General features: G+C 53.1%; 2 protein-coding genes across 3 annotated transcripts; one reads left to right on the top strand and one right to left on the bottom strand.

Moving 5' to 3' along the window:
- Positions 1–485: 485 nt before the first annotated feature.
- GAMT (guanidinoacetate N-methyltransferase) lies at positions 486–3,341 on the top strand. Its single transcript, XM_080935492.1, has 6 exons — positions 486–724; positions 1,539–1,684; positions 1,785–1,848; positions 2,200–2,267; positions 2,378–2,488; positions 3,080–3,341. Exons 1-6 carry the CDS (start codon positions 544–546, stop codon positions 3,218–3,220), a joined length of 711 nt encoding a protein of 236 aa, XP_080791618.1. The 5' UTR covers positions 486–543; the 3' UTR covers positions 3,221–3,341.
- Positions 3,342–3,898: 557 nt separating this feature from the next.
- NDUFS7 (NADH:ubiquinone oxidoreductase core subunit S7) lies at positions 3,899–10,865 on the bottom strand. Of its 2 annotated transcripts, XM_080935496.1 has the most exons (8): positions 10,808–10,865; positions 8,085–8,121; positions 7,409–7,468; positions 7,011–7,134; positions 5,561–5,740; positions 5,444–5,490; positions 4,628–4,716; positions 3,899–4,056 (listed from the first exon to the last, which is right to left on the bottom strand). In XM_080935496.1, the coding sequence occupies exons 1-8, from the start codon at positions 10,821–10,823 to the stop codon at positions 3,959–3,961; spliced, it is 651 nt and encodes a 216-aa protein (XP_080791622.1). In that variant the 5' UTR covers positions 10,824–10,865; the 3' UTR covers positions 3,899–3,958. The 2 variants fall into 2 exon arrangements, with proteins under 2 accessions (XP_080791622.1, XP_080791621.1); XM_080935495.1 differs by lacking the exons at positions 8,085–8,121; positions 10,808–10,865 and adding an exon at positions 7,966–8,068.
- Between the last annotated feature and the right edge of the window lie 1,841 nt (positions 10,866–12,706).

Raw genomic sequence — 12,706 nt, forward strand, 5'->3', positions numbered from 1 at the left:
GCAGAGCGGTGACCCCACCCCATTGCTCCGGTCCCGCCCCTAGCAGAAGGCTGGACTCTGCCCTACCCTACAGGCTCCATCCTGTATGGCTACAGCCTGCATCCCTCATAGAAGTCTGGATTCTGTCCCAGCCCACAGGTCTGGCCCCATCCATAGCAAAAGGTTGGACTCCTTCCCAGCCCACCAGTGCAGGACCTATCCCATTCCATAGATCCGACCCTCACAGAACTTTACTCCGGGTTCCAGCCAGTAGCACCCTGCCCTCAGGCTCCATCCACCCAGACCCAGCCCGGCACCAGGCTGGACAGTCTCCCAGATCAAGGCCCAACCCTCCTCTAATGACTGGACCAACCCTACCTCAGCAAGGCCCCGCCCCAGCGGGCAGGCCCCGCCCAGCACTGGACCCCCTCCCCCAGGGCACACAGGCCCCACCCCCGCCTCCTGCCCACCCAGTGCAGAGGCACCACCCCACCCCGCCTCCTCCAGCCCCGAGGCTGAGGCTCCGCTGCTGAACTCTCCAGGTCTGGTGTGCACAGCCTCGTCATGAACTCTTTTGCAGCCAGCCCGCTCTTCGCGCCCGGCGAGGACTGCGGCCCCGCGTGGCGCGCGGCCCCCGCGGCCTATGATGCGTCTGACACGCACCTGCAGATCCTGGGCAAGCCAGTGATGGAGCGTTGGGAGACCCCCTACATGCATGCGCTGGCGGCGGCGGCTGCCTCCAGAGGTACTCTGCCAGGGGAAACTGAGGCTGCAGCTTAGGAGTGCAGGAGTTCTCTTGGATGCTGTATGCCTCAGTTTCCTTTCCTGAGGCACTGAGCTGCCTTGGCGGGGAAGGGAAGGGTGTTGGCAAAATGTGGACGCAGGCAAAAGGTGACGGCTCCGAACTGGAACTTCCTCTCTCTGGGGGAAAAGACTAATATTTCACAAGGCTGGGTTGGAGGGTGGGTCTGCGGACCACAGCCTTGAGTGGACCATAGAGACAGTGGAGGGGCGTGGGGCTTGTGTAGTCGGGAACCTCAGAATCTCCCCGCCTGTTGCTAAGAATAGCTTGGGAAAACTGAGCAGAGCGGCAGCTGTCCCAGTGCTGTGGCCCTGAACTTCTGGGTGGTGTCTGGGGCACCCCAGCCTCAAACAGGGCAGATGGGCATTGGGCTTCAAAGTTCACCCAGAGCAAACGAGGACCTGGTATCATGTGTAGGATAAAAGATGAAGGGGCTGCAGGTGTTGGGCCTCCAAGCCAGGCTTGATTCTTTATAAACCCCACAAATTAGGGCCATAGCACAAATAGCGTGGCCGTGGCTGGGGCTCAGAGTCCAGGGATCCCTGGGGCCAGGCTCAAAAGCAGTGGCCAGTCGCTAGGCTTCCCAGGCTAGCTGCTCTGATTGGCAGCTGGCCAGTGCCTACACTCTTCTGTGCTACTTTGTTCTGTCCACCCACATGGTCCTGCTGGCTGCCTGTCCTTGAGAGATGTGTGAGCCAGGCCTCACATCCAAGTCCCCTCCCCCACTCAAGCCAGTTGTCATGTTTTGTCCTCCTAGGGGGCCGGGTCCTGGAAGTGGGCTTTGGTATGGCCATTGCAGCCTCCAGGGTGCAGCAGGCCCCCATAGAGGAACACTGGATTATTGAATGCAATGATGGGGTCTTCCAGCGTCTACAAGACTGGGCTCTGCAGCAGCCACATAAGGTACCTCCTGCCACTGGGGTGCAGACTGGGAGTAACCCCTGGGGCTGGGAGATCATGGGGTCCCATGTGACCAACCTTTCTTGTCCCTTTCCTCTCCAAGGTTGTTCCTTTGAAAGGCCTGTGGGAGGAGGTGGCACCTACACTGCCGGATGGTCACTTTGATGGTGAGGGCACTCTGGGAGCCTGGCAAAGGGGTTGAGCTTGGGGAACGCAATGGTCTCTGGATACTGCTTGGCAGAGCTTGCCATCAAGAAGACCAGAGTCTGAGCCCCAGGATGCGTGTGGTGTAAGGAGAGAGTATATGCTTTTGAGTTGTTCCCTACCCCAAAAAAATGCACCTCCAATGTGCATTGGGGACACAGCTTTAGGGAAAAGACTCCATGAACAGGGACAAAGGTGCTAAGGGCAGCCGTGTGGGGTTAATAGAGTTTGACCTCCACGGCCATGGGATGGGTTGGATGACGTTGGGCGAGGCTGTGCCAGTCCTGACTGGCAGGCGTGTGTTTACACTGCAGGGATTCTATACGACACGTACCCACTGTCTGAAGAGACCTGGCACACTCACCAGTTCAACTTCATTAAGGTGGGACCGCAGGGCCAGGGATGGTGGCTGGGGCATGTGACATCTACAGACCAGCAGCCCTCTGCCCTTAGTCCCTCTACCCCTTCCTGTCCATTGGCCTCTCTTTGCAGAATCATGCTTTCCGCTTGCTGAAGCCCCAGGGTATCCTCACTTACTGCAACCTCACATCCTGGGGGGAACTCATGAAGTCCAAGTACACGGACATTACCACCATGTTTGAGGTATGTTTACCTGCAAGTGGAAGGTCTTACTCCAAAGCCTGGCAGTGGCCCGGTTATGGAGACCCATGACATGGGGGAGGCCCCTCTGCTCACTGGCCTCAGGGGCCAGCGTTATTTTTTTTTGTTTGTTTGTTTGTTTTAAGATTTATTTATTGTATATGAGTACACTGTCACTTCAGACACACACCAGACAAGGGTATTGGATCCTGTTACAGATGGTTGTGAGCCACCACGTGGTTGCTGGGAATTGAACTTAGGACCTCTGGAAGAGCAGTCAGTGCAGCGATTTTGAAACCAAGAAGGCCCCCACTAGTTCAGGCTTCCTAAAGCTTCCCAGTGCCTCTGTACTACCCCGCCCACTGCCCTCCTGTGGGCCTGTGCCTGTCTGAGATAGATGCCCACCAGGAGTACCAGGGCCAGCAGGACAGCTTTCCCATCGACCCATGAGGAAGCTCTTGTCACAGCAGTCCTGTTTAAGGTTGCTGGCCTAAGATGCAGCTGAGGTTATTGGGAAATTGTTGCCTGCACTACAACCCACTCACACCCGGGTCCTGTCCCTCATCTGGGGTGACCTGTGACCCCTCTCTACAGGAGACGCAGGTGCCTGCACTGCTGGAAGCTGGCTTCCAGAGAGAGAACATCTGCACAGAGTTGATGGCACTGGTACCCCCAGCAGACTGCCGCTACTATGCCTTCCCCCAGATGATCACACCCCTGGTAACCAAGCACTGAACAGCTGGCCCAGAGTGTGGGCTCCAGCCTCTTCACTATCCTTGCAGTGTGACATCCTAACCTCTGCCTGGCACTGCCATCTTCCCAGTGCTCAGGAGTAAAATAAATGCTAACAAGACTAGTGGATTGGTTGGCAGTGAGCCAGAGGTGAGACCCTGGACAGCCAGGGTTACACATAAAGAAACCCTGTCTCAAAAGACAAAACACTTCTCTTGACTGGGCAGGCTTACCTGCCTCTCCCATGTCCTGGGTGTGCCACCCCAGTCCAGCAACTGAAATGCTGGTTCCCAGACACATTCCTGTCACAGGGGCCTTTGAGAGCCACAGAATGGAAGGCAGCAAGGCTGAGTCATGAAACACTCTAGGCTGATACTCTGCAAGAGAGCATCATGCGGGGTCTCTCCTCCTCCCAGGAGCTGACAGCCCTAAAGGGCGGCTGGCCAGAGATACGTCTTCTACTTAAGAGACCTACTGTCCTTTCTTGCTCAGAAGGGGTGGTGACGGGCCTCAGCTGCAGTGGGCAGAGGCCACAAAGCTCAAATGTGAGGGGACAAGTCACTGAGATGATTACGGGCCACCAGCTTCTGTTGTCCACAGCTAGGCCCTCAGGCTCAGGAGTCTTCACGGGGTACAGAAGGTGCCTCGTCAGCCACGGTCCACACAAAGCACACAGCTGGATCAGGTTGGATGGGTTTATTCACAAGGGACTCTGGGATTATCGAGTTCTGCCTGGCAGCTCTACCTGCGGTACCAGATCTTCAGTTTCTGTTCACGCTTGATCTTCCGCTGCAGCTGCAAGATGCCGTAGAGGAGTGCCTCGGCCGTGGGTGGGCAGCCTGAGGACACATACAGTTGAGACCCCACCATCTGCCTCTGCCAACCCACATGTAGGACTCATGGGTTACCCTGGCACTAGCGTCAAAGGGACAAGGATCCTTGCTGTACCAGGCCTCCTGACACCCACTCTATCCCTGAGCTGTTCCTGGCTACACAGGGGAAACGGCCAGGTTGTGATTTTAGTGACCAGCCTGGTCCTTGGGAACAGTCACAAAAACTAGACCACTTGGTTAGGGAGATGGGCTTGGGCCAAGGGTCAGGAGGCAGCTTGAGAGTCCAGGTCTCAGAATACCAGAGGCCTCCAGATTGCAGTCTTAAACCTGCTGCCCAGCAGTCTGAGGACAGAGCCTTACGAGGGGCAGTGACACACAGGGAAGACGGCTCTACAGCTCAGCTCAGCTGAGGCCCATCCAGGGCAGCAGAGGAAAGCTAGCACACCCAGCACTCCTGGGGAGGGTGGGACAGAGGACAAGGCACAGTCTATCTGCCCTGTGGGACACAGGAGGTATCAAGGTCCCCTGCCCAGGCTAGCTCTGCAGCTGGTGTGGTGGGGCAGGTGGCTGACCTCACCTGGCACATAGATGTCCACTGGCACAATGCGGTCACAGCCACGGACAACCGAGTAGGAGTAGTGGTAGTAACCACCACCGTTGGCGCAGCTGGGGAGAGGGTAGGGAGAAGGTTCAGATGCATGGCCACCAGCCCAGCCCACACCTTGGCACTGACTGAGGTAAAGGGGACTTCCAGAACCTTCATGGGACATGTTGGATACAAGGAGCGACTGATAATTCATAGGAATTGCACTCAGCCAAACGTTTCTGATGACAGACCTGGGGTGGGACTGTGGAATCTAAGGTGGTCTCCCAAAAGGCTGCAATGGAATCACCCTGTCACGGAGGGTGACAGGAGTGCACGGTTCAGGTTCAGGTTACTTGGTGCTGGGGATGGACCCTAGGACTGCCTGCATGCTGGGTGAGCCTCTGATAACCCCACTGCTACCCTCTTTTCCTTAGCTTTTCAGACCAGGTCGCACTATGCAGTTCAAGCTGGCCTTGAGCTGAGGAGATTTGACTGCCAGCGCCTCTGAGGGCCGGTGGCCATACCCAGGTTTATTTTGTTTTGTAAAGATTGGATCGTTTGGAGCTCCTGTCACAGGCAGTTGCCATACAGCTGAGGATGTTCCGAGCACAGCAGCAGGGCACTGCCTGGCGGGCTTAGGGTCCTGGGCTCCATGCCTGTATTTACTACACAATGAGCTGCCAGAGACTGAGGGAAATGAAAGCACAGGGGAGCCCTGCCTGTCTACAGAGCAGAGCTGGGAAGAAGGTGACAGCTGTGGGCCCTGGAAGTGTCCCTGCTCCCCGAGGCAGCTGAGCACACACTCACCTTCCCATGGACACCACATAGCGGGGTTCGGGCATCTGGTCGTATACCTACAAGACACACAGGTCAGACGCTTGCAGGTGGCAAAGCAGCAGAAGGGGCCAAGGGGACCAGACGTACCTTGCGGAGCGCGGGGGCCATCTTGTTGGTAAGCGTGCCAGCTACAATCATCACATCAGCCTGGCGTGGGCTCGCACGGAACACCACCCCAAACCGGTCCATGTCATAGCGCGGCGCGGCCATGTGCATCATCTCCACAGCACAGCATGCCAAGCCGAAGGTCATAGGCCACAAGGAGCTCTGGAGGACACGACAGTCAGCCATGTTCAGACACTATCCCTCCACCTCGTGGGCGCAGTGACGCCCAGTGCTTGTTAGGCGCCTGAAGCTAATGGCTGTCCTATGCCCAGGACTCTAGGTAGCACCTAGGCCTAGCTGCTGCTACGGCCATCATGACTAACCCTTCTTGATGTCCTTAGACAGGCACAACTGTCCCTCAGGAATCTCCTGGGACTGACTGGCTGCCCTCAAGGTCCTCTGTCCACAGGCACTTAAGCTCCTCATGGACCCAGCCGGCCCTGTACCTGCGTCTGGCCCCAGCAGTGAGCACCTGGTCCTGACAGCTTCAAGCTCCAGTAGGGTACCCACCAGAGCCCTGGGCACAGCACAGGAGAATAAGGCAGGCCCAGGGGCAGCCTGTCATTGGGCAACTGTCAGACAGGCATTATCATATCCAGGCACGGGAGCCAAGAATGCTGCCCAGCAGCTGTGAACTAGACATCAGAGTGCACACGAGAGGGACATATGCTGTAAGGACAACTGCGGACAGACACGGAGAGAACCTATAGCTCGCCAGACTCTGCCAGGAGAGGAGTTTAAAGGGCGTTTTAAAGCCAGGCATAGTGACGGCTTTCAGCTCAGGAGGTAGGCAGAGCTCTCTGTTCAAGGCCAACCTGAGGTACATAGGAAGTTCCAAGGCAGTCAAGACTATGTAGAGAGACTGTCTCAAAAACAAAATCACCACAAAACAATAAATGGACAAGAAGGCATTTTGTGGACTGGAGAGATGGCTCAGCGGTTAAGAGCACTGACTGCTCTTCCAGAGGTCCTGAGTTCAATTCCCAGCAACCACATGGTGGCTCACAACCATCTGTAATGGGATCTGATGCCCTCTTCTGGTGTGTCTGAAGACAGCTACAGTGCATTCATAAAATAAATAAATAAATCCTAAAAAAAAAAAAAAAAAAAAAAAAGAAAGGCATTTTTATCAGCAGTTGGAATGGCTCAGTGAGCAGAGGTAGTTGCCACCAAGCCTGACAACCTGAAACCCAGGAAGGTGGAAGAAGAGAGCCAAATCCTGTAAGTTATCCCTGACTTCCACACCCATACTATGGTGCATAAGCATCCATATGTACATGTATGTACTACCCACAAGCACACATACACAAATATGTAAATAAATAAATAAATAAAATTTGCTGAAGGGTCCAGGTCACCCTGAGTGGAGGCTGGAGGGCAGTCAGGCCCTCAGGAGGAAGCCCTGAGGAGGGTCAGCTCTGGCAGGACTTACCCGACGTGCCCAGTTGATGAGGTCATCCAGCTTGGTCACCACATACTCAGCCCGGCTTCTGGGAAGATGGGAGGGCTTGGGGACCACAGCTCCAGCTCCAGCCTTGGACACAGCAGACTGTGTGCTAAAGGCAAAGCAGGTGGGCACAGAGGGACAGTTAGCCAGGCGCCACCAGTGTCCCTGCCCTGGTACCCAGTGAGAAGGGACAGACAGGGTCCCAGGACAGAACCACAAGGCCTTCACTAGCCTGTGTAGAAACTACACAGAGAAAGGAGAAGCAGCCACACTAGGGAGGTAAGAGCCGGAGCCAGGGCCACATGTTGGGGTGGAGTGCAGGCAGCAGACAAGAATCAAAGCCCTAGAAGCCAGTGTGTGAACTTTCTCAGAGCATGGGTTACCTGCTCGGGCCCTCAGTGGCCACACTCTGATGGACTCTGCGCAGCTGGGCTGTGCCTGTGCTGGAGATACAAATGGGTGATGCTCAGAGGCCACCAAGCCAATCAGCAGTTCCTTGTCACCACCACCACCATCCCCACCCAGCACAGGTGATCTCTCTGCCCACCCACTGTCTTCTGCCCATCTCCAGGCTGCCCTGCTCTTCCATAGGGACAACGCTGCCACCATCCTTGGTAACAACTCAGACGTAAGCAGAGGCTCTTTGACAACTGGTCAAAGGTTGTCAAATGTCCTAGCAAAGATGGTACTAAGATGCTGTGTGTTAAGCCCAGGAGACAGCTGGTAGCTCCCCTGGGCTAGTGACACAAGCTCTGTCACAAGGCAGCCAGTCTGTGGAGGCCCACCTGGCAGGCTCACAGAACAATTTGTTGGGATAGGTGGTATATTTCCTACGACAGCCTGTGGACAGCACTGTCATGCCTTGGCCATTGCCCTCCTAGACAGTCCCTGCACACCACGTGAGACACCTGGACACCCCACTGAACAGTGCAATCCTCACCAAGCAATCCCTTCCCCAGACACTGCTGGGGGCCCTCTGAGCACCAAGCTCTGCAGCTCCATGCTGTTTGCTGACACCCAATTAGATCTAGTCTTATGACAAACAGTCCACGCACTCACCGCAGACCCAGGATCCGTACAGAGAGCAGGCCAGGAGCTGGAGAGAAAAAGCACAGAGCTCTGAGCTGCGGGCAGCACCAGCGTGGGCCCAACAGTTTAGTCCCCAGGAGGGGTCCAGGTTCCGGTCGCAGCCCTTCCCTGGAGGGCTCCATCACACTCTCCTTACCCTTGGCTCAAATTCCACACCAAGTCACCTTCCCTTGTAAGTCGCCTTTTCCTTTGCCTCTCATGCCTCACTCCTCTACCCCAGCCAGCTGCTCCTGAACAACTTGCCCTATGTTTGCACACAGCAGGCCCTTCCCACACTTCAGGAATCAACTCAAGGGGACTTTTTAAAAGAAACAACGAGAAGGAGGAAGAGAGACATGGCAGGCAGCTTTGAGGCCAGGATGGAGCCATGCCCTACACTACTTATATCTGCATGAATTTGAACCTTCATCCTAGTATCTCAGAATTGCACAAGTGTTTGAAACTGTATGAGTATGTCGCCCCAGCGCCTCAGAATGGAATTTGACTGTATGCATAAGCCTCTCTGGAGGCAAAAAAGCTACAATGAGGTCACTAAGATGTGCCCAGAGGTAGTAAGAGGGATATTCTTGGTTAGGACAGTGTGAGCCAGGTCTGAAGATGTACAACTATCATCCTAGCATTCCAGAGGCTGAGGCAGGGGTGCTGTATGTCCTAGAACAGCCTGGCTTACATTGGAACACCTAGAAAAATCCCAAACAGCACTTAAAAACATGAAAACAAACAAAACCAACCATGGGCAGGGTATTTAGAGACTGATAGGAGGACAGTCTCATGAGGATAGACATCTGTGAGCTCACCAAACCCCAGCCCTGTGACTCTCTGATCTTGGACTCCAAGAGTACAGGATAAATTTCTGTCACCTGGGGCTGGGCACCCAGGAAGCAGAGCGAATGGAGTTCTGTGAGCTCCAGTCAGCCAGAGCTACAGAGCAAGATCCTGTCTTGAAAGGAAAAAGTGGGAAGGGTCTCATCTGGTACTGCCCCACCATGACAGAAAGGTGGGACTGGGAGAGGGACACCCGCCTTGACATGGTGGTTATCCTGCCTAAAACACCGGGGGCCAGGTTGACAGCTACTTTCCATGATCCTTCTTTTACCTCAGCCCTCCTCACTCTGACTTCAGTCTTGCTCAGGGCTACTGCTTCCCAAGGACACGACTGCTTGGACCAAAGACAGTCTCTAGACTTTGAGTGGCACACACCAGGCCCTGGTCTTCCCCATCTGAACACTCAAGGCTTTGGTTATCCAAAGCCTTGGTTTATTTACTTACAGCAAAATAAATGCCCTACCGAGTGGCTGGAGGTGCCAGCAGCAGGCTTTTGTTTTAACTAGCACAGGGTCTCTCTATATTGCCCAAGCTGTCTCTGAACTCTGACTTCAGGAGTGCCTCCTGAGCAGCAAGGACCGCATGAAGGCACAGCAGGCCTGGCTCAGACCAGACTTTGGTGCTGTCATGCTGGGAAGAAAATGTGAAGCCTTGAACACATTGAGTGAGTGCTTTAATACTAGACCACATCTCTAGGCCTGCTCCTCTTCCTGCCTTTTAAAATGCTATTACTACATATGCGTGGCCAGTCTAGAACTCACAGAAATCCCAAGTTCTCTTCTTCTGAAGCAATTTTCCAGTATAACCCAGGCTAGTTCATCCTGCCTCAGCCTCCCAAACGTTGGGATCACAGCTGTACCTCACAATGCTTTAAGCAAACGTCCTCTGTTTTTTCTAAGGTGTTACTTTCTCCTTCAAATTGGACTAGAGTAAGGTCTATTAACTGTCACTGGCATGCTCACAAGCTGAGCCTGAGTGAATTCAGAAACCAGCAGTCAACACCATGAATCCATGCCCCCCACTTTTCAAGGGGTCTACATTAGTGATGAGGTCTGTAACCCGGGCATGGAACATTGTGGCAGGAATATTATGAGTTTGATATGACTCACTGGAAGATCCTATCTTAAAAAGAAGAAATAATGTTGGACATAGTAGCATAAGCCTAGTACTTGGGGATAGAGCCCGGAGGATCAGGAGGTCAAAATCAGCCTCTGATACATGAGATTCTGTCTCAAAAACAGGCATTTGGGGTGGAGTTCTGTTGGCATAGTCCTTGCCTAGCATGCACCAAACCCATAAGTTTCATCCATGATGGTGCACACCTGCCATCCCAGCACTAGAGGTAAAGGCAAGCAGATCAAGCCTTCAAAACCACCCTCAGTATACAGTGAGTTTGAGGCCAACCTGTGATTCATCAACGTTTCAAAGCAACAACAAAACATACATGGACTTAGACCCCATTGCCTGAGTTCTCCCATTCCTTAAGTTAACAGTGCTCTAGTGGCCCTAGCTGTCCAGAGCGGTGATGAAGGTGAAAGCCACCAGGTGGGGGGCCTGAGTGTCCTGGGCCTCTGTGCTTCAGGGACATTAGCCCGGCTCCTGCAATCAGTCTCCTGAGGTTGGGAGATATTCAGGCCTCAGCGCCCCCGACTATAATCTGCTGCGATAATAGGAGGCCTGGAACTTGCTATTTGACCAGACAGAACTGTGTGCAGTGGACATCGGCCCAATCCTAGACCCCGACATTATCGCGGGCTGGTCTCTGCGGCTCCAATGCCTCTAAATACCCAGCTTGGGCTCCAAGATCCCGCAGCCACAGCTCGAAGCGCAGGACTACGCCACTACTCCGATCTCAGAGCTTCACTCACCCGACAGCGCCGCCATCTTGGCCTCGGCCTTCAGACAACCTCTGCGGTCCGTCTTCCGAAGAGTTCCGGTTCTGGTCCAACGCCCAAATAGACACCATCAGAAACCGGAACCACAAGTTGAGTGGTTCCCATCCATTTTTTACCCGAGATAGCGCCAGGGCAGTGTGCACCACCATCCTCCTGTGACAAACATGAAACACAGACAAAAGCAAAAACTTCGATTTTATTCAAAATTAGGAAACAAAAAACTGACGTTGCTCGTCCCTGGGTGGGCTCGAACCACCAACCTTTCGGTTAACAGCCGAACGCGCTAACCGATTGCGCCACAGAGACAACGTCGTACAAACCTCTATAGTATAAACCTACGAGGCTTAACTCAAGAAGTGTGAAGTGCGCTTGCGCGCAGCAGCAATGGCACGGGGCGGAGGCAAAGCAATAGCGGCGTCTGACACGCAGCCGAAATAGCTCAGTTGGGAGAGCGTTAGACTGAAGATCTAAAGGTCCCTGGTTCGATCCCGGGTTTCGGCAGAAGACTTTTAGCTCAGTTTTTAGATCAATCTGCAGTTTTTGAGATTTAGATTCGTTTTGACCCACAAATGTCGAATTCGTCCAATCCAATGTTGAACTTTTTCGTTCTGTTCAGATATTAGCAGCCAGTCCTACCTTCTTCAAACTTGGAGAATGTCTTTTTTTACGTTATGAAATGTAAAAATATCACGGTGAATTGTTGTTACACACCTGTTAGTCTAGCACTCCAGAGAAGCGGGAGGATGCCTACAAGATCAGGCTCTTCCTCTCACAAAGCCAGTATTAGTACTGGCTTTTTAAATAACATTTTTAAAAATGGCTTAGCAGTTAAGAGCATTGGTTCCTCTTTCAAAAGATAGGGATTCGATTCTCAGCATCCTATAAACCTTCTAAAACTCCAATTCCAAGGTCTCTGATGCCTCTTCTGACCTCTCAAGGCACCAGGCATGCATGCAGTCAAAACACCCACACATATAAAATAATGAATCAAATCTGGGTGGTGTGTGAACACTCCTATCATGCTGAAGATGCTGGTTCCACCCTGGCACCACACAAACAGGACATGTGGGGCATGCCTGTCATTCCATCACTGGGGAGGTTGAGGCAGGAGAGCTAGGAGTACTACTTGGCTACACAGCAAATTCAAGGCCAACCATCATGACGATTGATGGTGATGATGATAACGACGATGATGTCTGGAACTATGTGGTTCAGTAGGTAAAAGCAGTCAGCTGCCGGAACTACTATCTGAGCTAGATCTCTAGATCCCACAAGGTGGCAGGAGAGAACGGACTTGGAAAGTCCCAAGCATGGGTACAGCGGCTCATGCTGTGCATTCACATGATCACGAGGGCACTCAAACACACACACACACACACACACGCACACACATGCACAGTCCCTGCCTTTCATCCCCAGAGTTTAGCTTGACTCTAAGGGAGCTGTCATTTGGTAGGAAGTCAGTAATGCCTTGGTTGGGTCTTATTTCCCCCAGTTGTAAACTGAATAGTCATATGCACCTAGCACACACTTTCATTCGTTTCCATTTTTGTAACGATTTATTTATTTTAGGCTGTGTGTGTGTGTGTGTGTGTTACAAGGTTGGCTATGGCTGGAGAGAGCTATGAACTAGAGGAAAATAATGTTTAGGATTTTTGGCTTGCTTGCTTTTGAGTCAGAGCTTCACTTTTTAGCCCAGACTGGCCTTCAGCCAATGGGCCTCAGGCTTTGATCCTACCCTGCCCATCCGGAAGTTTAGATTTACAGAAAACTTACAAAGATGGTTCAGAGACAGCCTAAGTAGGCAGCAGCCTTCTGAGCCATGTTGGATTTTAATTATTTCATGTGTGTGAGAGAACTAGCAGTGCTGGG

Source organism: Micromys minutus (genome assembly GCF_963924665.1).
Source record: "Micromys minutus genome assembly, chromosome: 22".
In the NCBI taxonomy this organism is placed as follows: domain Eukaryota; kingdom Metazoa; phylum Chordata; class Mammalia; order Rodentia; family Muridae; genus Micromys; species Micromys minutus.